Source organism: Watersipora subatra, chromosome 11, assembly GCF_963576615.1.
Source record: "Watersipora subatra chromosome 11, tzWatSuba1.1, whole genome shotgun sequence".
NCBI classification, from domain to species: domain Eukaryota; kingdom Metazoa; phylum Bryozoa; class Gymnolaemata; order Cheilostomatida; family Watersiporidae; genus Watersipora; species Watersipora subatra.
In genome coordinates this window covers 10,908,446-10,930,249 of record NC_088718.1, presented here as the reverse complement: position 1 = coordinate 10,930,249, position 21,804 = coordinate 10,908,446, and the positions used below count along the sequence as shown (strand labels likewise).

General features: G+C 36.6%; 1 protein-coding gene across 3 annotated transcripts in view; it reads right to left on the bottom strand.

Moving 5' to 3' along the window:
* Positions 1–933: 933 nt before the first annotated feature.
* The window catches only part of LOC137408316 (caldesmon-like), a 41,792-nt gene continuing 20,921 nt past the window's right edge, over positions 934–21,804 (bottom strand). For all 3 annotated transcript variants that reach the window (XM_068094801.1, XM_068094803.1, XM_068094802.1), the window contains 7 exons: positions 19,865–20,028; positions 19,484–19,627; positions 15,219–16,113; positions 13,856–14,171; positions 12,615–12,803; positions 8,707–8,834; positions 934–1,565 (listed from right to left, as the gene is read on the bottom strand). In XM_068094801.1, the coding sequence (XP_067950902.1) occupies positions 1,471–1,565; positions 8,707–8,834; positions 12,615–12,803; positions 13,856–14,171; positions 15,219–16,113; positions 19,484–19,627; positions 19,865–20,028 (1,931 nt within the window). In that variant the 3' untranslated portion in view covers positions 934–1,470. The remainder of the gene's footprint in view (positions 1,566–8,706; positions 8,835–12,614; positions 12,804–13,855; positions 14,172–15,218; positions 16,114–19,483; positions 19,628–19,864; positions 20,029–21,804) is intronic.

Here is a 21,804-nt window from a genome sequence, read left to right as displayed (position 1 = left end):
TTTCGGCGATGGTACTTCGCGGTCACTGATAGAGTGATTTGATCATATCCATTTATGATAGTCGCTGCGGGACTAGTTTTTGATTCTAGCATGTAAAAACAAAGAGGTTTTTTCACGAAAAATTTAAAAAGATAAATGAAAACACTACGTCAAGAAGTACTTCATGATGCAAACGCGGATGGGTTTGTGATAGTGTAAACATGGTCATCATCAATGATCACCAAGTATTGTGGCATCAACGCCCAGATACGATGATATAGTGTTAACCAGCCTTTAGAAAGACTTGTTTGACACAAAGACTGGAATAAAATATGGACTAACTGCTAGTTTGATAGCAATAAGTATTTTGGGTATCTACTCTGGGCAACTAACATACAGCTCTTTTTATATTTTAATATGCCAAAGAACAAAATCGAGCAAAACTTTTGCAAATGTTTTTGAAGAAATTTCTGATCAAAATGCTAAATATGTGCTAATTCAGTACGTGCAAGGTTCAACCTATCTTTCGATTTTTTTTATTGAGACTTGTACCTTGTAGGCAGCAGTTTGGCAAAAGCTACGGCCAGTTACTGCCGTATTGGCAGTAACTGGCCGCCAATGCCAACTATTCAAAATCTCAATCAAATTCATGCCGGCCTTCAGACATTGCCGCTACGTGTCCAAGTCCAGACTGATGGACCCTGGTCTCAGACTGCTGCCTTCAGAGGTTAATAGTCATTAAATACGGAACTTCCTACTTGTCCATCCACGACTTGTTTGCTTTTTGGAATCTAAATTTGATTGGTACGTAAATTTAAATGCAACGACACCGGCTAGCATTTACAAAGTTCATTGACTCTGAGACAAGGTCGCTGACCTTACAAACGTCTAGCTGTATAACAATTGAACCTCTTGGACTAAAGAAAACACTGATGCGGACGTCAACTTTTCTGTCGGAAGGCTTCAGTTTTAGTATTATATAAGTGAAGATAATATACATTAAATACACTATCTACAAAGATAAATAGTCCTGTTAAATTAATCACACAAGAACAATATGCAAAAAATTGACATCAAATTATAAGTCAGCAGAAAAATATGGCAATAATACAAAATCTAGTGCGAGTTAGTCATTGATGGTTAGTCAGCGCTGAAAGCCACAAATTCATCTTAGATCTGATTATAAACTTATAGCATAAACTTTTTTGGGAAGAATAACATTGAGGGGAACAAACATCGGAATTAAAATAATGTAATATATAAAATGGGAAAATAATACAAAATTATGCTTCCGTATTAAGAAACACGCCGAGTACAGAATAGATAATGATCATAAATCTAAGTAAAGTAGCCCATAACCCATAGACATCAAATCTACAGATACTTTTGTATCTAAAACTCACTAACCATAGAGGCTACACTCTGGTGATTGATGACACAACTTCATACGAAGCATAAGAATTGTCCTTTTGGAAAATAGGATTTCATTTTTCATTGTTGTTTGCAAGACTCCCTCTTTCCCGCATTCTTTTTTCCACTTCGCCTTTGACCAGCAACAGCAGTTATTTCCCCATCGCTAGGTCCTTCTGAAGTAAGAGAAGTATGTCTATGGAAAGGATGGCCAAATAGACAAATTTTGGTTTGCAAACTGACGGCTAAACATATATACATCACATGGATTGCTAATTTAAATAAGATTTACAAGGCAGTTAAGCTAGCTATAACCTTTTCAACAATACATGTTAAACCTTGAACTGAAACACAACAATATCACTAAAAAAGCCTCAGATTCTCTTAGTATCTGAAGCGATGTAAAACTCGGGTATCCTGAGAGAATGACTATGCCTCTCGGCAATATATTAACATAGTAACAGCTTTGTTTAGATCAGCACCATCAAAACTTACTCAAAAAGCAACAGAAGCAGGTAATGGCATCCAAATAAAATAACAATTTCAATTACTATACTACTACTCGCTGAATGCCCTGCTGCATTAATAATCATGTGTAATAACTATGCGTGCAGTTATTCTTATACGTGTAAAGGTGGTCAAGTGGCATGAATGGTAGCGCGCTTGGCATGGAATCTGAATATCTGGGTTCAATACCTGTGTGAGGAAATCTTTTTTCTAACACTCTTAGCGTGACTTCGGACAGACGAATGACCGATCTTATAGTTAAGACTAGCTGAATGCCCTGCATTGCACAGGTAATAAAAAACAGGTTATAAACATTATGTTACCTACTACATTAACTTTACACTACATTACCTGCAACTGTTTATAAGCTGTTTTTATTACCCATGCAATGCCGGACATTCAGTCACGAGGCCAGCTGGTAATCGCTACATATGACACAACGTCGCTATCCTATTTTACCCGATGCAATATTTTCACTATTATCAATCGCTACACCCAGTTGGACATGCAGTCTAATGGTTAAACTATTATGTAAACCCTTTTATGTAGAAGCTCGTCGCCTCTAGAACTGGAGGTGCCGTGTTCAAATGCACCTCCAGTGTTCAGCACAAAGCACATTTTTCATCGTTAACTCATTCGCACCTGACTAATTTCCAGGCGATTACCTCGCTCAATTCTCGGAAAGTTCAAATCACTACTACAGGAGATAGATTTAAGATAATTTACTCATTCAAGTTTCACAAGAACCAGCCAAGTGATATTACATAAACTCTTTCAAATGATATTACATTCATATAGACAAGTCATATCCCTTTTATGTAGATTCGTGCCTCAAAGAATGTAGTTTCAGGAAATTTCTGATTTTGAAAAAACTGTTATTTGTTGAAACACAGTTAGATTTGCACCATAAAAATTGCAAAATATACAAGGCTTGACTACAATTATATATTTATTACATAAAATACATAGTTATGAATATTATTTATACATATACAGTTAGTCTTGAGCATGAAAATCATGAAACTCTAATTTCGAAATTTTCCTCATGTGTATCATCCTTCAAACAAAAGCATTGCAAATGTATGTGCCAATATAACTCAAATAAAATGACATGGAAATGTTTCAAATAATAAAAATATGTTCAATAACTCTGTTCTTGATTTTTCAGACTTCATAGACAGCTCTAAGAATCAATATGATCCTATCGAAATTAAAAGATAATGTTAGACTGACTACGGCTGACAGCCTGAAAAGTGCATTTTTATTCGACCATAACGATTCAATTTGGCAAAATTAAAAGTTAATAATAACTTTGAAACATTAAAAATAATGTTTTAATTTGATTTATGCAGTCTTTTAATGTCTTACCACTTCTGAATCTGCATATTTACTTCCGAAGTTAAAAAATAATTGATCGCGAATGATAAAATTTTAAGTCGGCACGATGATTTCCGGTTTTGGTAGAATTCGAGATAAGTGTACAAATTTGGTTATAACTTTTTGCCAGAGGCGTCATTGAGGCATATTTTGAAGTTTGTCTGATTGGCCAGAAATTTTTTTTCTAACTAATCAAAAATACTCTGTTAAAATTTAAAAATAACGATGCAAGGGGTTGTAAATTTCAGACGCGAGTTAACTCGCGTTGGGTGCCTAGCAACGTTATAAATACGCGAGTTAACTCGTGCTGGGTGCCTAGCAACGTTATAAATACGCGAGTTAACTCGTGCTGGGTGCCTAGCAACATTATAAATACGCGAGTTCACTCGCGTTGGGTGCCTATCAACATTATAAATACGCGAGTTAACTCGTGCTGGGTGCCTAGCAACGTTATAAATACGCGAGTTAACTCGCGCCGGGTGCGAATGAGTTAAAACCTTGATTAACTCGCTATAATTGGACAGACGAACGACAGACACTGGGATTTATATACAGACAGAAGAGGCTACACGATAGAAAAACTCAGACATCGCATTATGTTTTTTTCGTGAAATTTACACATTTTTATTACAATTTTTCAATACAAACTGTGCATTTTTTAATATTCGTTTTTAATAACTTTATTTGAAAACAGACTTTTTAATGCCCCTTCTTCAATTAGTTTAGAAAGGCTGCATTTTTGGTATAAGTCCCACTACTTTTTTAATACATTCCAGGTATCGTCTTAAAACCTATTTTCCAATGATCAGCAAGCTAAATACCAGCCTGATAAAGCGACGATATCGAGCAAATCTTGCGCACACAAAGCTGCCAGCATTAGCTGCCGACCTGGCTAAACTCAAGACTTGCAAATTCGCTAACAAATTCGGTCGATATTTCTCCAGCATGATACAAATCTAGCACTAACCTATTCACACTGAGAACATGTTGCTTGAGGTGAGACCTGCCCATTATACAAACAAATACACCTACAAGCTAATCACATGATTGTATAGCAGTACGACAGATGCCATGACGCAACATACTATGTTACTATAATACATAATAAAATGAACAGCGAGCCAAAACAGTGTCTGAGAGTCTGAGAAAAGAGATGTTATGACATGAAGAGCCACTCATAAAAGAAACAAACTGGTTACCTAGCTATTTGTAGAATGATACAAAAGTCCACTTTTGGATTTCTGAGGAAAACCACGAGTATTGCGGAGACTGGAGCAAGCAAGAGATTGACACTGAAGCAAAGGGTTGCAAGAGTGAAGACGCTTTAGAAATGTTTATAAAACCAAACTTGGAGAGGAAATGGCTGATTACAGTGCATTCGCTGAGTGCAAGGAATCCTCTTAGCATTGTTAATTGGAAACATTGACTTGTTTTATAATTTATGCCACAGAAGTTAAAATAGAAAAATATCCAACAGTACAATCGACTTTCGCTTCTTCTGATTTCACTTCCCTGAACTTTCAACCGCCCAGACACTTGTCCGATGCGGCCGTGTCTGTCCGATGCAGTCGTGTCTGTCCGATGCAGCCGTGTCTGTCCGATGCAGCCATGTCTGACCGATGCAGCCGTGTCTATCCGAGGCAGCCATGTCTGTCCGATGCAGCCGTGTCTGTCCGAGGCAGCCATGTTTGTCCGAGGCAGCCGTGTCTGTCCCATGCAGCCGTGTCTGTCCCATGCAGCCATGTCTGTCTGATACAGCCGTGTCTGTCCGATACAGCCGTGTCTGTCCGATGCAGCTGTGTCTGTCCCATGCAGCCGTGTCTGTCCCATGCAGCCGTGCCTGTCCGATGCAGCCGTGTCTGTCCCATGCAGCCGTGTCTGTCCAATACAGCCGTGTCTGTCCCATGTAGCCGTGTCTGTCCGATGCAGCAGTGTCTGTCCCATGCAGCCGTGTATGACTGAAGAATGACAACTTTGGCCCATAAGATATCCCACGCGGCAGATGATGCAAACGACATGTGCACATGAGTTTCCTACCAGAGTGCTTTACTGAATTTTCATTTGTTATTATTACTGTTATTAATATTATACTGTACCCTATTGCAGGTATAACCATATTTTACTTTTTCATGTACACTGTATATGTATATTGTATCATATTTCATTTGTTATTATTACTGTTATTAATATTATACTCTACCCTATTGAAAGTACATATAACCATATTTTACTCTCTCATGTATACTGTATATGTATATTGTATCATATTTCATTTGTTATTATTACTGTTATTAATATTATACTGTACCCTATTTTAGGTATAACCATAATTTACTCTTTCATGTATGCTGTATATGTATATTGTACCATACATTTATTGTAACCTAGAAGTATGTGTACAAAACAATATATGCTATTTGAATGTGCAGTAGAGTACTCAATTTCGTATGTCCAGACTTTTTTAAGGTCAGGTTTTTTTAAGGGCACAGAATGGTCCAGAATGTATTAGTTGAAAAAAACAAGGGTCGACTGTTAGTCGGTCAACTGTTTGGTAAACTTAAATAATATATCAGATATATACGACTTTACCAATATGTCTCTTTTATGAGTTTATTGATTCACATTTACTCTACTTTCAAATATTTCTTGACCAGAACCGTTTCTGTCAATATCTGCAGAAGGCCTCGTTTTTTAAATGGTAAAATCATGAATTTGAACAGAATACTGACCAGAGAATTTTCGTTGAACTTTTATGAAAGTAAAAATTAGAACATATAGGGGAAAGGGAACATTGTCTAAGGGAAAAGCTGCAACCACAACATTCCAAACCAAATAGATCTCCTCCCACACAATACAATGAGCCTTTCAAGAATTAGTAAACCTGCATTAAAAATGACAAGCTAAAGTGGATGGCACCAAAAGTTGCCTATTGTTCCAAACATCCTGTTAATTTGTGCCTGGCAAGTGTTGAAATCTGAGCTACTGACTCCAGTCTAGATAACCAGACACATCATGTGATAGCATCAACAACAAATAGCCAAGAAGCACCGGCTTACGGTTGCCTAGTTATCTGCAATAAAGAGCATGAGAGCACTTGCTGATGTGTGTCTACATCAAGTTAAGCATTAACATTTCAATGTATAAAAGAAAAGGTAGCTTATACGGCTGGAGACAGATTATGGCAGGTGATTAGCGCTAAGACGATACATTGCACCAAAGAATGATGGGCTGACAGTCAGCTGAAACTGCCCAAACAAACCGCAGACCTAATTCTTGGCAGCAGAAGCTAGTCAACTTCAGAGAGCAACAACAAACTCCAGACAGGCTAGTAGGCAGCAAACAGGAAGATGCAGACTCTGGTGGTGTCAGGTGCAAAATGGAAGAATGGTGAAAATAGGTCATCATGACCTTATTTTTCAGTAAGTATTATGTTAGCAAAAAAATGAAAGGAAATCTTAAATTTAGGACCTTCAGTTACCCTTTGGCATGATCTTGAATGGTAAACAATAGCACTTTATATAGGCGCCTAGAAACTGGTCAAGTCGATGAAATACTAGTTGGAACACAACACATCTATTATCTGGCGAATCGCTACCCAACATGTTAAATCTTAATCACGTGCTGCCGCAACCTGTCTAACTACATGTACATAATTGTCTGTTACATGTACATACTGTCCAGTCACATATACATATTGTTCAGTTATATGTACAAAATGTCTGTTTATTTGCACTATACTCTGAATGGTGCGATGACGGCACTAAGTTCCATACCATCGCAGCTACGGCTTAAGAAATTATCAATATTTTACCTTTTGGCGAAAAGCCATATTTTGTTGTCTTTTTTTACGGTTCTATATAAAATAAAATATATCAGGTTTAACTTAACAGAGCATCACATAACCAATACTACAGCCAATGCTGCCGATGTCAAGCTGATGGTACTAAAAATGCTAAGCCAGGCAATTATTATGGCATGTTGTGTCAATTTACCCTGGCTAATGTTTTTTATAATTAGTTGGCTTGTTTCGCCCAAACAAACATCGCTCCCTGCCAAACTCAACAGAATTTATGTGTAGAAATGACGCACAGGCTGCCAGTGACAGATACTACCAGGGCTATGGATAATCTTTAAGTTGCAATGAAACAATGTTACATTGATGAAGCAATTTCATGAAACCGTGTCGAACTTCCATGCTCAAACGTTACACAATGATTGTTGGCATAAAGAACTATTACTTTTCTCTTTCCCCGCATGAAGTAATTTTTCTACCTTGAATTACTAAGAGTTCAAAGTAGCGATGTAATACATTTCTATAAACAAAGTACAACACAACCCAGATGTAAGAGGCATCTCAAAGGAAAAAACTAGAGACCACCGGATTAACTCATCTGTGACGCAATTCTAAGTCCTACGGAACTGAATCTTTGCTGTAATATTGTCTCATGGAAACCATCTGCTTGTCGAATTCGCAGAAATACTCAAATAAAATAAAAAAAATTTTTTTTGGTAAGAAATAAGACAAAAACTGCTCTTATTCTTTCAATTTCAATTTTTAAATTTTGATCAAAATATAAACTAGTTTTCTGACAACACCTGCAGCTGTAGTCAAGATACTGACACCTGCAGCTATAGTCAAGATACTGACACCTGCAAACAATAACACATAATTGAAATTTTATCATATCAGAATATTAGCTGGCTAAAATGTCTTGACTTATAAGGAATGCTGCCAATGTTCAAAGAGTTCAACATTACCTAAACTGGGAATATTTCTAATCTTTATAGTTAATGCAATTTTTATATCCCTCTTCTCCTATCACATTCAGTATGAAGTGCTGTATATTGCATTGCTATGCATCAAGTACTTCTGTATCCAGCGAATGGCTTACAAAAAACACTGCCAAAACTTGACTTCATTTCATAAACGTTAAGGAACTACAGTTTCCAAAAAGTTTAAATTGCAGCGTATATTCGTTGAACAGCAAAGATTTTTGGTAGTTACAAAAGAATACCAGTTCTGAATGCTTAAAAATGAGTTTCAGCTAATTATGGCAGCAGTTTGATAAGAGGATCCCAAGTACATGTATAAAAACTGTACACTACCAAGTGAAAACACAAAAATTAAGAGTTGTCCTCACATTCATTCTATAAAAGAGCGGATGTCATGTCATGGTCATTCATCCCACTTACACTAATGCTTGTTCAAAACAATCGTTTTTATCGATCATTTATTGAATAGGCGGAAGGATTTCCCTAATCATTTTTTCTTTTCCCCACTCGTGTCAATGTTAACTAGCGAGGGCAGAGTTCTACGCTAGAGAACCCATAATAACCACAGATTTTAAGAAAGTCTTGGCTATCTTCCTAGTAAACTGTGAGGGCCTAGTAATTGTTCTAATAACCTAAGTACCGCATAAAGGAAAAACAAACCTTGAGAATGATGGTCAGACCTGTGCCCGCTGCGTCGTTGGTAAGTCGGGTCGATCATCTCAGCTATATTCATCACTATCTGTCCATCCTCATTCTGAATTAAGAGTGGACGACCACCCTCCCCCTGTCTGAAATATCATAAGCAGGCGCATGCAAAAATTAAAAATCTTAAAATTTAGTTTTAAGCTTGTGATGAAGATGAATAAGGAATTATTTTACCAATCTAAGGGGACATTTTAACGACATAAAGCCAATCGTCTCTAAGAATACTAGTACCATCGCCATCCATTGTGCTGTGGAAGATCATAAGGTGCAATAACTAACTGCACAATTATCCTACAATGTGGCAAGGCGATTGATTGGTGCAAGTGGTAGAGTGTTGGTCTAAAATGTTGAGAGTACCAAGTTCGAATTCCATTAAAAGTAATCTTTTTTTCTAACCTGTAAGCCCAGACAGGTACAGTTCATATTATGGTAAAGATTGCCAGCTTTAGACTCATGAGATCAGAAAATGAACTTCAAAGAACTAGTGAGTCAGTGTTCTAATTTTTTTTAACACCACCGTACAATGCGATAGTTCTATATGTGACTTACTACTTAAAATTTTACCTCATACAGAAAAACGTGATTAATATAGTCCACAACAATGTCTTTTCGCGCTGCTAAACCTGGATGAGCTTATAACATTCTGACAAAACTAAAATGTTGCTCTTTTATAGCGATGAGAAACTGACATTCTAGAAAAAAACTTCACATAGCATAACATGAATTGTGTAACCACCCTGACCAATGTTGAACCTCCTTCATGGTAGAAAGGTCGAAGCCATAACATGCTTACACAGACCATTACCTAGTCAGTCTTCCTATCAGAGAATCTGCACGTAATCAATTTGGCAATAACCTGTTTTGAAGAACTGTTGAGTAGGAGGGATTGTCATCGCTCCCTGGCAGCGCCATCACCATGGCAGCCAGTATGACAACAAATCCCTCGCCAACTTATCTTGCTATGATCTTCACGGTGATACAGCAAATATCAGATGTGGAAACTTTATGAGCTGCCCAGCTGGAGCCATGCTAGCTAATGATTACTGACAAAGCTGTAACATTTGTTGATTATAAACAGTAGACAAGCAGTAAAGATTTATCCTGCTTCATAACAATAGGACATAGATGCTAACCTTATTTACACAGGTCAAGGTCATTTAAAGCAAATTAGACGATGAGACGAAAAATAGAGTGAATTAAATAATGTTTATTGGAAGTGAAAGTTCGTTTTGCATAACTCTGGTCTGTAATGTAAATTAGCAAGGAATATTTGGTCTGGTGTAAGGTGTGGCGGCTTTTTTGGGAAACAGGAATGCAATGGATGGTCAGACAGATTGGAGATACAATTTGAGTATTTTAGACAGGAAATATTTAAAAACACATTAAGCTCTTCAGTATTAAGGGGATTTAAACGCTTGTAGTAACTGACCATGTCTGTCCATGTCAGGTAGCACAACTCTGAAGCATAATTTTTGACATCGTTCTAATTTAACAGTTTGTGATGCAAAGCAATACCTGCTTGGAGCTGCGTAATACAAATGGACAATCTACAATTCTGGTAAAAGAGTGATGGGCCCTTTTGTTTTACAACTATCTTTATGAGTGGAATTAGAGCTTGAGTTGATAGTCTAGTTGGATGGCAAGAAAAGAAACAGTCAAACACGTATGGCTCTATGGAGAGACTGAAATCCAGAATTAGCTGAATTGGTGAAAAAAATCATAATAAACATCAGCAAGGTGTATAGAATATGAGTTCTATAGCATCTCATTGAATAAAAGAGATGTGGAAGGAAGCCAAGCTGAAATTGATTCTGACAAATCCAAATATGCAAAAATTATTCCTTTGTCAGACCAGCATTTAATTTAAATATAAGTTGTCCTCTCAGCGAAAATGAGCAGACAACTACAGTCAGCAGCAGTGAAAGGTTGAAGTGAAAGACAATAATACTTAATTTATCAATAATTCTTGTGGAACAGATCTGAGAAAGGTTTTGTTGTTGTTATTGCATGTAAAAAAAAACTAGTGCAGTAAAGCCCCACGTAGAAACAATAAAATTGACATAAATCATCAATGTAATATTATATTACATAAAATATATATGAGTTTTGCAGCTCGATTATTAGGAATTTCTTCAAGTATGCGGAGGAGAGTATTTTGATAGTATTGTCGCAGTTGTAAGCAGTTCACTTCAAACTAAGGCGTCATATACGTAAAGATTGACTTGCAACAAAATTCACATTACCGTTAATTGATATGAAAAGATTCACCACGCTTTACTCTGTTGTGTTGTAGGTACAAAATATGTGGAAAGGTGATTACAAGCTCTTAAAAGCTCAAAAACGAACAGAAAATCGCAGCCACACGAGACAGTCGTAGTTTGGATTCCCTTTCCAAAACGGCTCAAATGTGATGTAGTTGTGAGAGATGGTTTCTGTTTACACTTTCTTGCAACCTTATTCGTCGAAATATTTTCACAAATATACTTCACGCATTCAATAAAACTATGTCTATTGTTCTTACGCGTCTATTTTATCATCGTCGTAATGCTGTAACTTTTAGCAGTGATATCTTATAACTTACTGTAAAAATTCGTTTAATTTTTTAGCCTTAGCTTGAAGGAGTACATATCATTGTCTGATAATCATGACGAGCCTGTTGGTCACCCGTGATAATCGAAAAATGCTGCAAAAATTATTTGCAAAGTATTGGGTCACATGATCTGATTACGACTTGCCGATTAGACCAGGCCGAAACAAAACTGTGAAGTAGCGAGCATCTATATATGATACGGGGTCTTCGGTAAAACCCGAAGTGTTTGTCATAAACTAGTACTACGATAAGTTTTATATTGAGCTTTGTATTGGCCTTTCAATTCACGTGAGAACATCACGTGACAAGACGATAACCAAATTTTGTGGTTACGTCATCGAAATAAAGAGATTCCAACCCACGGCGGCTTTTCGTTTTTGAGCTTTTAAGAGCTTGTAATCACATTTCCACATATTTGGCACTTACAACACAACAGAGCAAGACATGGTGAATCTTTTGGTACCAAATAACTGTAATGGGAATTTTGTTGCAAGTCAACCTTTAAGATGACATCAGCGATGTAACCACTTAGTTCTGAATCAAAACTATTATGCAGTGTAACACTCATCTCAACAGAGTATGTCAAAGGAATGACCAGAAGAATTTCCTGTAGTGAGATCTGCTGACATATTGGGTAGTATTTTGCAAAAGATACATAAAATTATTTTTACACATCAGCAAATGCATGGTCAAAACCAGTTATTTTTCAAGTCATAACAAAACATGTCTGAACGTTTAGCCAGTTATAAGAAAACTAATGCTTCAAATGACCTGAAATTTGGTGCTTTGACATAAAAGACTCTGCTTAACAATATGTTAACAAGTTGTTAACAGGTTGTTAACATGTTGTTAACATATTGTGTCACCTGAACATAGCCCAACAGGACCTTCAAGAACTGAAGTTATACATAAGGTCATTTCGAAGTCATGGGTGGTTCCAGAGATAACTGACCTTCAATGTCGTAGCAAGGCTTTAGTGGCAGGCCTAACGGGTAGGCCTAAACCTACTAGTTACTAGTACTAGTTACTAGTTACTTTGACTGTTTTAATTACATTAAGTGATTTTTAAATGCGTAAATTTTACTATCACCCAACAAGCAAAATGAAATCTTTAAAATATGCCCTTTATGAAAAAACAGTAAAAGCCAGTTATTCTATGGCAAGACGGTGAAGAGGCAAACTAACCATATTTTAAAACAATAAATCTTGAGAGCTAATATATGGAGGTAAGTTGCCAAGGCTTCCAACTATCACACACAGCATGGTTACTTACAGAGGAGGACTTTGGTGAGCTGCCGCTGGACCATTCCTACCGGGTGGGCTGACCTGTCGAGGAATGATTGGCTGCGACTGGTTGAACGATGCATCCCTGAGTAGCTGACTCTCTAACTGAGACATATCCCAAGGGGCGTCATAGTGTGTGTCAGCACTCCTTGGGCTAGAAGGGGGACCTTCGTGCGACCTTCACATAAACACACAGCTGCTAGCAAAGTAGTGAACATAAAAACGAGTTCGGCAGAGTACTTTATGTGAAGGTGATTGCTGGTACGTGAGGAGATCAGTGTATCCTTCAATAAGTTGTATAATAATGGTTAAGTATACAGTAATCCTCGCTATGTAGTAGTTCAGCTTTTGTGGCTTCAGTACTTTGAGGGGAAAAAAAATCATTAAAATAGAAAAAATAAGAGAAAAATCTCAAGTACATAATATTCATATATATATATATATATATATATATATATATATATAATGAAGACATGGTGAAAGGTATCACAAACACTTTGCACTTTCACTCTTCACAAATTGTAACAGAAAAAACATCGAAAAAGGTTCGATGTTTTTTCTGTTACATTTTGTGAAAGTAAAAATGCAAAGTCATGTTTCATCATGTCTCTTGAACGCCTTCGACTCTCAAAATCATCTAATGAACATAAGAAAAAAAGGAGAATGCTTACAATTAAAAAGTGTGACATTATGAGATATGAATTTCTTAGTTTCTATTTCGTGGACTTATACGTATTGTGGGGAGGGGGGTCGCTGGTCCCGACTATCTGTGAAAAATGAGGGATTCCTGTACATAATTCTGTGTTTTACATAGTCGCACTCAGAAATAGCGCTCGATGTACTATGGAGCCAGTTACACAACAAGTGTAACTATTGTGTAACATGAGTAATGATAAGTAACAATTGTGAACACGAACTGTAGGAATACACAACTCCTTTCCTATTATAAAATGCACAATTTAACATTTCAACTGACATCAGCAAATATTAAGCAACAAAACCAGCTAAAAAAACCCATATTTCTCGGTTAAAAAAGAACGGATGCAGTAAACCATCGGCCAGTTTGGATTTTTCAAAGATTCCTCTAAATAAACTCTCCAAATTGCAGAATTTTTCTTTGAATGCTTGGTATGCTTTTAAGATGTAGACACAAGACATCTCTTGAGAAAAGACATGAAAAAACCCTAGGAAAACTTCACAAGTAATAATTTTTTCAGAAAAGTCAATTACCCATTAGAAGAATGGTAGTGTGAGGGGTAGGGAGGAGGATGGAGGCCTCTGTAAGGTGGCATTTGAACACCTCTCATATCCTGTCCAGGCATGGGCTGACCTTGACCTCTTACATCCAACTGCAAAGGCTGTTGCCGGTCATGACCTCTGACATTAGCTTCTGTCAGGGGATGTGGATGACCTCTATACGCATCAGATTGGTTACTGACAGCAGAATGATGTACTGCACCTTGCTGCTGAATAATTTGCTGTGAAAGTGATGGATGATGATCTCTGTACCGCCTTTCGGGTAATGCTGGTCCGGGTGGAGAAAGATCTAGAAGATATGAGCACCTTGATGTACAAATCAATATTAAAATGAATAACAAATTAAACCACCCACTAAGAGTGTTGGCTGCGCCGCGTACTACATGTATTTGTTTAAACCAAGATGTTATTTCAGAAATGTGTGATCTTCTACCTCATTTGTATGTGACTAAACCGACATGATGCCGCAGCAAAAGAGAGTGTTCAATTACATACAAACGTATAGTGGTGAATAGAGATCTAACGAGTCAAGGTAAATCATTCTTGCTATTTGCGCTAGACTACGCAGTCTGAAATAAAAAACTCCATGACATAATTGTTAAGAATTAATCATTGGCAAGAAAAGACAACAGTAAATAAGCAGGATACCATTTAAGATAACAATTAATTGCTGTGAGTTTTGCACATAAAATGTATGAAGGAATTATATGCTTAATTCAATTTTGACAGACTTTAGTTTTAAAGTGAGACCTTACAGCTGTTCAACTACACGATGAACAGTTAAAATTCAAATCAGACAATCCTTCATTTTTTCGTGACGTCATTTTATCATTGTCGGCCATCTTCATAGACAATTTTATCGTTAGAAACACGAAGCTTTTGCAATGATAATTTGAAAACAATGTTTTTGTTTGCAATTTTTTTATTATAGTATCAAAACAACACTTAAAAGTACTAATAAATCAAAGAAAAATGATCATTTTCTACAAATATGGCGGCTTTTTCGTGAACGAGCGCATGTGCAAACGACTTGTTGACGTCAAAAAAAAAGATGGATTGTGACAATTCCATTTTATGAGCTACCATAATATCCATTCGCACTGACACATGGTTGAAGCGAATGAAAATGAGGTGTAAAACATTAACATAAATTTACATTTAGTTATTTAAATAAATTTAGGTATTTAAACATCATCACAGTAAGAGTTTGGCTATTCTGAATTCAGCAGTTACTATAATTTTGATGAAAGATACAATATGTGAAACAAATGACAACCTAAAGTTGGATTTACTAAAGAAAATGAGCCATGATTTAATTACTTAAATATTCAGGTACCTCGAGAATCTTTGCTGGGTGACCTGCCACCACGACCAACAGAAGGTTTCTCTGCATATCTGTCTTGTCTAGACACATGACCATCTGAACCTTCTGCATCTCTTGTAGGCAAGTCATTCATTACTCTATGACTATTCAATCTAGCATCAGCATCTGTGTTTTGCATCATCCTTCCTGGAAGATTTATTGGGATTTTAGGTTGTCTTGAATTGGCTGTAGGCCCTTTAGACACACCACCACTGGTTGCAGTATATTTATCAGTATTCCTGACCAAATCTGAGCCCCTTGAATTAACTTTAGAACCCTTAAAACTAGCTTCTATACTTGCAGAAGTGGCTGTGACAGCTGTAGAATCTCTAGACACACTACTGGTGACTGTGGTGTTCCTATCTAATTCTCTACCAAAGTCTGGAGCTCTCACACTGGTCTTAGTACCCCTAGAAGTGACATGCATACTTGTAGAATCTGCATCAGAATGTCGGTTAACATCTGGTGATCTTACGCTAGCTGAAACATTGCTATGATCTAATCGGATGTGCCCAACTTCTCTTTCCGAACGTTTATCCATGTTTACGGCAGATGCTTCCAACCTATTTTCTTGGTGCGAATCTGAACGTGGAGGAACCCCAGCGGATCTACCAGCTTGCCGAGCTGGTTGATAGTCATTTCCCCTGTCAGTGGAAGACACTGTCGAATGGCCAATTCCTGGTGAATGCTCAAAACCAGACGTAGAATTTTGATGAACGTCTGCTGCCCGATTATTATTGCCCTGACTCATACTCGTGTCAGCTGAGGGTCTTGCTGAAGGCATGTGCGCTGCCTGTGAAGAAGAATGGCTAACTATTGTCTGGCTAGGACTATGTGATTGAGAGGCCAATCTCTCCGCTACTTCTCTCTGAAACATCAGACCTCCAATTACTTACTAGATTCATAGGACCAGAAACCATATAGAACATAATGCTCCCATTATTGATAGTTTTATATTTTAAAGTGAATTATCATGTACAACAGCTAGTAGAAACTTATTTAAGAATATTATCATCAACTCAATTTACCTCTCATATAATGTTTGACTATCACTGCGTGTTCATGCTTTGAATGGGTTAAAAGTTGCTTCCACTCCACATCACACATGCGGCAAAATCTGAATGCATTTTACGCCATTTGGCTTCGCTAGATTTGTGCAAAGGCATTAGCTGTGGGAGTACTATTCAACATCATAAAAACGCTCAGCGCTGATGGGTCTGAATTGATAATACTCAGCGAAACTCTCCCCAATGGAGGTAACAAAAAATTATAGCATTGCGATCAAGCATCCTGGCTTAGTTAGTGCAACTAGTTGACTATACACGATTGAAAAGTGACTCGAAAGCGAGTCTACTTTAACATGTTCCGACGGATAGGTTGGGAATCATGGAAAGATCTAGACAGTGCAATTTTGAATCGTTGAAATCATCAGCAGCAGCAACTCTGAACCCATTCGAAGCATGGAAACACAGTAAATGATTGTATATCTAATAACGTTGACTGACCCTTGAGTACGCTTACTGACAACAAACATAAACTGGTCACAAAGAGCATTGTTTAATTCTGATATTCTGTAATCTGAATGGAACTTATAGTGAAGTTATACTAACAATAGCTCAATAGAAACAATAAAGCAAAGAAAGGGCAAGAACAAGCCAGGCTTTCAACTCCTTTCAGTTTTACCATCAAAAATCACATCCAAATCCTAACAATTGTGAACATGAACTGTAGGAATAAACAGTTACTTTCCTATTATAAAATATAACATTTTATATGAAAATTAACACCAGAGAATGTTACGCAACAAACCAGCCAAAAAAAAAATTTATTGGTTAAAAAAGAACGGCTGCAATAGATCAGCTGTTTGAATTTTTCAATACATAAAAAAATTCCTTCAAGCAAACTCATCTAGTTGCAAAATGTTGGTTTGTATACTAACTAATTTGCATGCAGACAAATGGTATACTGCACTATGATATATTATATGACTATATTATAATATACTGTAATATAATATAAATTAACTCAGTATAATATAATATATTATTATATTACACATATTCTATTAATATACTAGACAATGAGACATCATATTACTATACTGCAACACACTATGATTGATTATATTACTATAACATTCTATGATATATTTCATGGCTATATTATATTATACTATTTTCATTTTTCACACGGTGATAACTGTCAATGTAACGACAAGAAGATTGTCTAAAGCATACCATAACCTTTTATATTAGAAAGAGTTCAAAAGAAAAAAAAAGAGGTAATAACAGAAAAATGTTAACAAAACTTGAACGCATAAACAAGAGATTTGCAAGCATGAAGCATGGATGGCAAGCAGGAACAATGGTCATGCTTATAGCCAGACTCAACCAGTCAAAAATCAACAAACTCAACAGAAGTTAACTCTTTAGCAAGCAAGTGACATTATATAGGTCGTCATCTTGCTTGCATGCAAAGCACGGATGCCTCCATAACACGTATAGACTAATACCGTGGTATTTGGCTATAATATTTGTAAACTAGTTTAACCATTCAGTAGAATGATTTCTCAAACCAAGCCATATGAATATCACTTCTCATAGACAACAAACTAACACATTTCTCAACTGAACCTTGATAAACGGAACAGTACAAAGATAGAAATAAAAGGTAAACATCTTACAGAATCCATAAGCCTAAATCTAAAACATATAATCTTCATTTTCTTATTTTACTATATATCAACACCTAACTAATTTTATATAATTTTTTTATGTAAATCATTTACATAGCTGTATGTCAGAGAGACCTTGCAAAGAAAGGAAACCAACTTCACACGCAGCACTAAGGGTCTCCGGTTCCATTGAGTGTTGGTATCATGCGAGGAACTAAATTTTAAACACTCCATATGTGAGGTAATCCCCACCTAGTCAGTGGTTAGAAAGAAAATAACAAGTGTGCAAAGCCACAAGCCACTTAATAAGCGCTAAGGTGAAGCGATGGCGGGCTACAACAGTGCTATGTGAATATGAAATGCCGGTGGTTACTCAAATACCTCGTCTTCAGCACTCACCGGCTGCTTCTAGAAATATAACAAACACTTGCTACACACCTTTAAACTGCACCCCAAGATTCCCTGTTGTTTATCATACAACGATAACATGATTACACTCATTATTGTTGGGTTGGTTGGGTTCTATGACAACAAGTGAGACACCATATAAGGTAAATATGAATCCTGAGCTGACTTAATACTCTAACTGGCACTTGGGACCTAATAACTTGACCTGAATATCTTTCTCTGATATTTTGAGTGTAAATACTATGCTGTATAATAGATGTTTATTAGAACAGCTATCTCTCTATGGAGTGTTAAATGTATGGCATTTTGTACAGAATAGAGAACTACATGGACAAAAAGTACAAGAGCTAAACTTATGCCTTTATCTTCTGCTACTAATAGGGTAATAATGAAGACTATGATTTCATTAAGTGGTAAAGAAGACCCTTTAATTTGATAATAATAGATATCTCATGATTCGATTGGGTAGTAACGAAGACCCTAGGATTTGATTGGGTAATAAGGAAGACCCTACAATCTGATTGGGAAATAATGAAGACCCCATAATTTGATTGAGTAGTAATGAAGACCCTGTAATTTGATCAGGTAATAATGAAGACCCTAGGATTTGATTGGGTAATAATGAAGACCCTACAATTTGATTGGGTAATAATGAAGACTCTATAATTTGATTGAGTAGTAATGAAGACCCTGTAATTTGATCAGGTAATAATGAAGACCCTATGATTTGATTGGGTAATAATGAAGACTCTATAATTTGATTGGGTAATAATGAGGACCCTATAATATGATCGGCTAGCAATGAAGACCTTATAATTTGATTGGATAATAATGAAGACCATATAAAACCTAATGAAAACCTTATGAGTTAGTTTGGTGGTAATGACGATCCCTTTATGACAATGTCAGTGGTCTAAACATAAAATGAACTCAATCGCTCTTGAACAATCTCATATAACGTTAACTTCAAACTACTAAAGTACGCCCAGCTAAGTAAATAAAGGTACAGATACCACATTAAACCAGACTTGAGCCTAAACAATAGTCCAAAGTTTTGTTCACCCACAAAACATATCATACTTAGCCTATATACACATGAAAATAATCATCTTAGAGGCACATATATTTAGCCACCCAGACAGTGAGATCAACTCACCTGTTGCTGCAACAGTTTCTGTTGATACCGTAGTTTTCTCCTCTTGGCTCTCAGATTCTCTTCCTCTTGTATTATTTGTGCAAGCTCGAGGTCCTGTGCCTCAAGTTCTTTTAGTCGTGCCCTCAAGTCATCACCGCCCGAACCCTTACAGTAAAACAACATGCATGACAATACCTAGGTATATCAAATAGTCAGCTATACATGTCAGTTGGTGATACACTTATGCACATATGAACATGCTGCATAAAGGAAACATTTTTGACACAATGGTACTGATCATATAACAAAGCTGATCAGATGTGCGTGAACAAATGGGAACAAGAACTTTATTTGCATTGCAGAAAGGGTATGACCAAGTACACAAGAGGCAAAGAGTGGCACCTGCTCCTGGTCCTGCATGAGACGGGCAAGCTCAGCGTCCTGCTCTTCCTGCAGTCTCCTGCTCTGCTCAGGGTTCATCTTAGGATCAGGCGGGATGTAGAAGTCACTGAAGTCACTATCGTTGGCCCGAGAAGGGGCGGCGGGGTAGCGTAGCCCTCCACTCTCTAGAGAAAATAAGCCATCATCAAGAATCAGGCATATTTAATGGTTTGAGGCGGCCACAAGACAGGATAAAACTTCCCATAATGAAAAATCCTTTATAGCATTAGCAGCTACAATCTTTACTATAATAATAATAATAATAAGAGCCGTGTCCATCTGTCCATCCAAAGCAATAGTTGAAGGTTGTAAAAAAAGATTGCACTGTAGAGTATTTGAACTCATTCTTAATAACAGGAAAATACGTAGACCAATGGAAAACCTAATATCTTTTTTGTGGAGAATCTATATACACCCATATATAAACTATATATACATTATATATATATACTATATATATTAATTACTTATTAATATATTAATATACATTAATGTTATAATATCAATTACTTAATATATAATATATATTAATTAATACATAAATATTAATATTATTTACTATATAATAGTATATATATATATTACTATATAAACTAATTCCTCACACCTGTTAATCCAAGTAGGGTAGTAATGTCTAGTCAAGCTCAGATCCCTTACAATAGACCTGGGAGTTTGAGCAGCCGCCCCTCAAGATCTTAGCCATTCCCAATAGCACACGTTTTGCGACTGATTTGTGTTGGTTGTTGCCTAATTTAGGACAGCTGGCACAGTTAGTAGGGGTGTCTGCTGGAGACCGTGAGGTCCCAGGTTTGATCCCCACCTGCTGCTCGCTTTCCTGGTAGTCCTTGCTTATATAATGCCTACGACCTCTATGGCGGGTGAGAGAACATTGCCATGTCAGTTCAGACCTTGCCAGGTCACACATATACTCCGGTATACACATTAGTATATGCGTGTATACAATAGTTGTGCCTATAATGTAAACCTCCTTTTATGTATCTTCCACATAACGTTGCGGCGACTATATCAAACTATAGCAAACGCAATATTTTTCTTTTTCTCGCAGCATAGACCTTGTTGTAGACCAAAAAGGAGTTAAATTGACATTTAAGTTAACACACACTGTTTAATTAACACTTAATTGAACAGCATGCGTTTCAGATAACTTGACATAAAAGGGTATCACATCCTAAACTAATTGTAAGTAATAAAAAAAAAGAAACAGTTGTCGATACAAACCAATAATACCACAGTTACTGTCATTAAAGTAAGAAGTTGTTAAGTTTTTTTAAGTCATGTTGAAGGACCAAAATGGTGAGTTTGGGACAATCTTGGAACGGATTAGGTTGTTTACATGTGTTTTACTGTTTGTCTAAGATAAAACCTCTATAACAGAAACGTTTCCAAAATGAATAATTTACGTTGTAGCGGTGACTGTATATGTATTTGTGGCATAAGATGGGCTTGCTTTAATATTCTATTCATATGAGACCCAAATGTCTGCATTCTAAACTTCTTAAAATGTAATTAACAGAGTTATTTTAGTAATCCTTACACATATGCAATCAATTGGCTTTGAGTGACACGACTGAGAAAATAAATCTTTGAATAACCCAAGTCTGCTCACATTTAGAGAGCGCAACTCCAGTTTGCAAACGATTACGAAATTTTCATTTACGTATGCATAGGTTGCATCTTTTAACAGTTAGTATTTTCCCCTTTATATTTTAACTCTTTGTCCTCGAGTTTCATACAAATTTTCCTAGTTATGTTCAGTAATCTTCGACTAGACCCGACAGAGCAGTTTCCATGTGAACAGAGTCTGTTTGGTGTACAACGAAAAAGGGCTGTAAAAATGGCTTTGGCCCAGTCAGCTACACAAGATCGGCGAAATGCTGCGT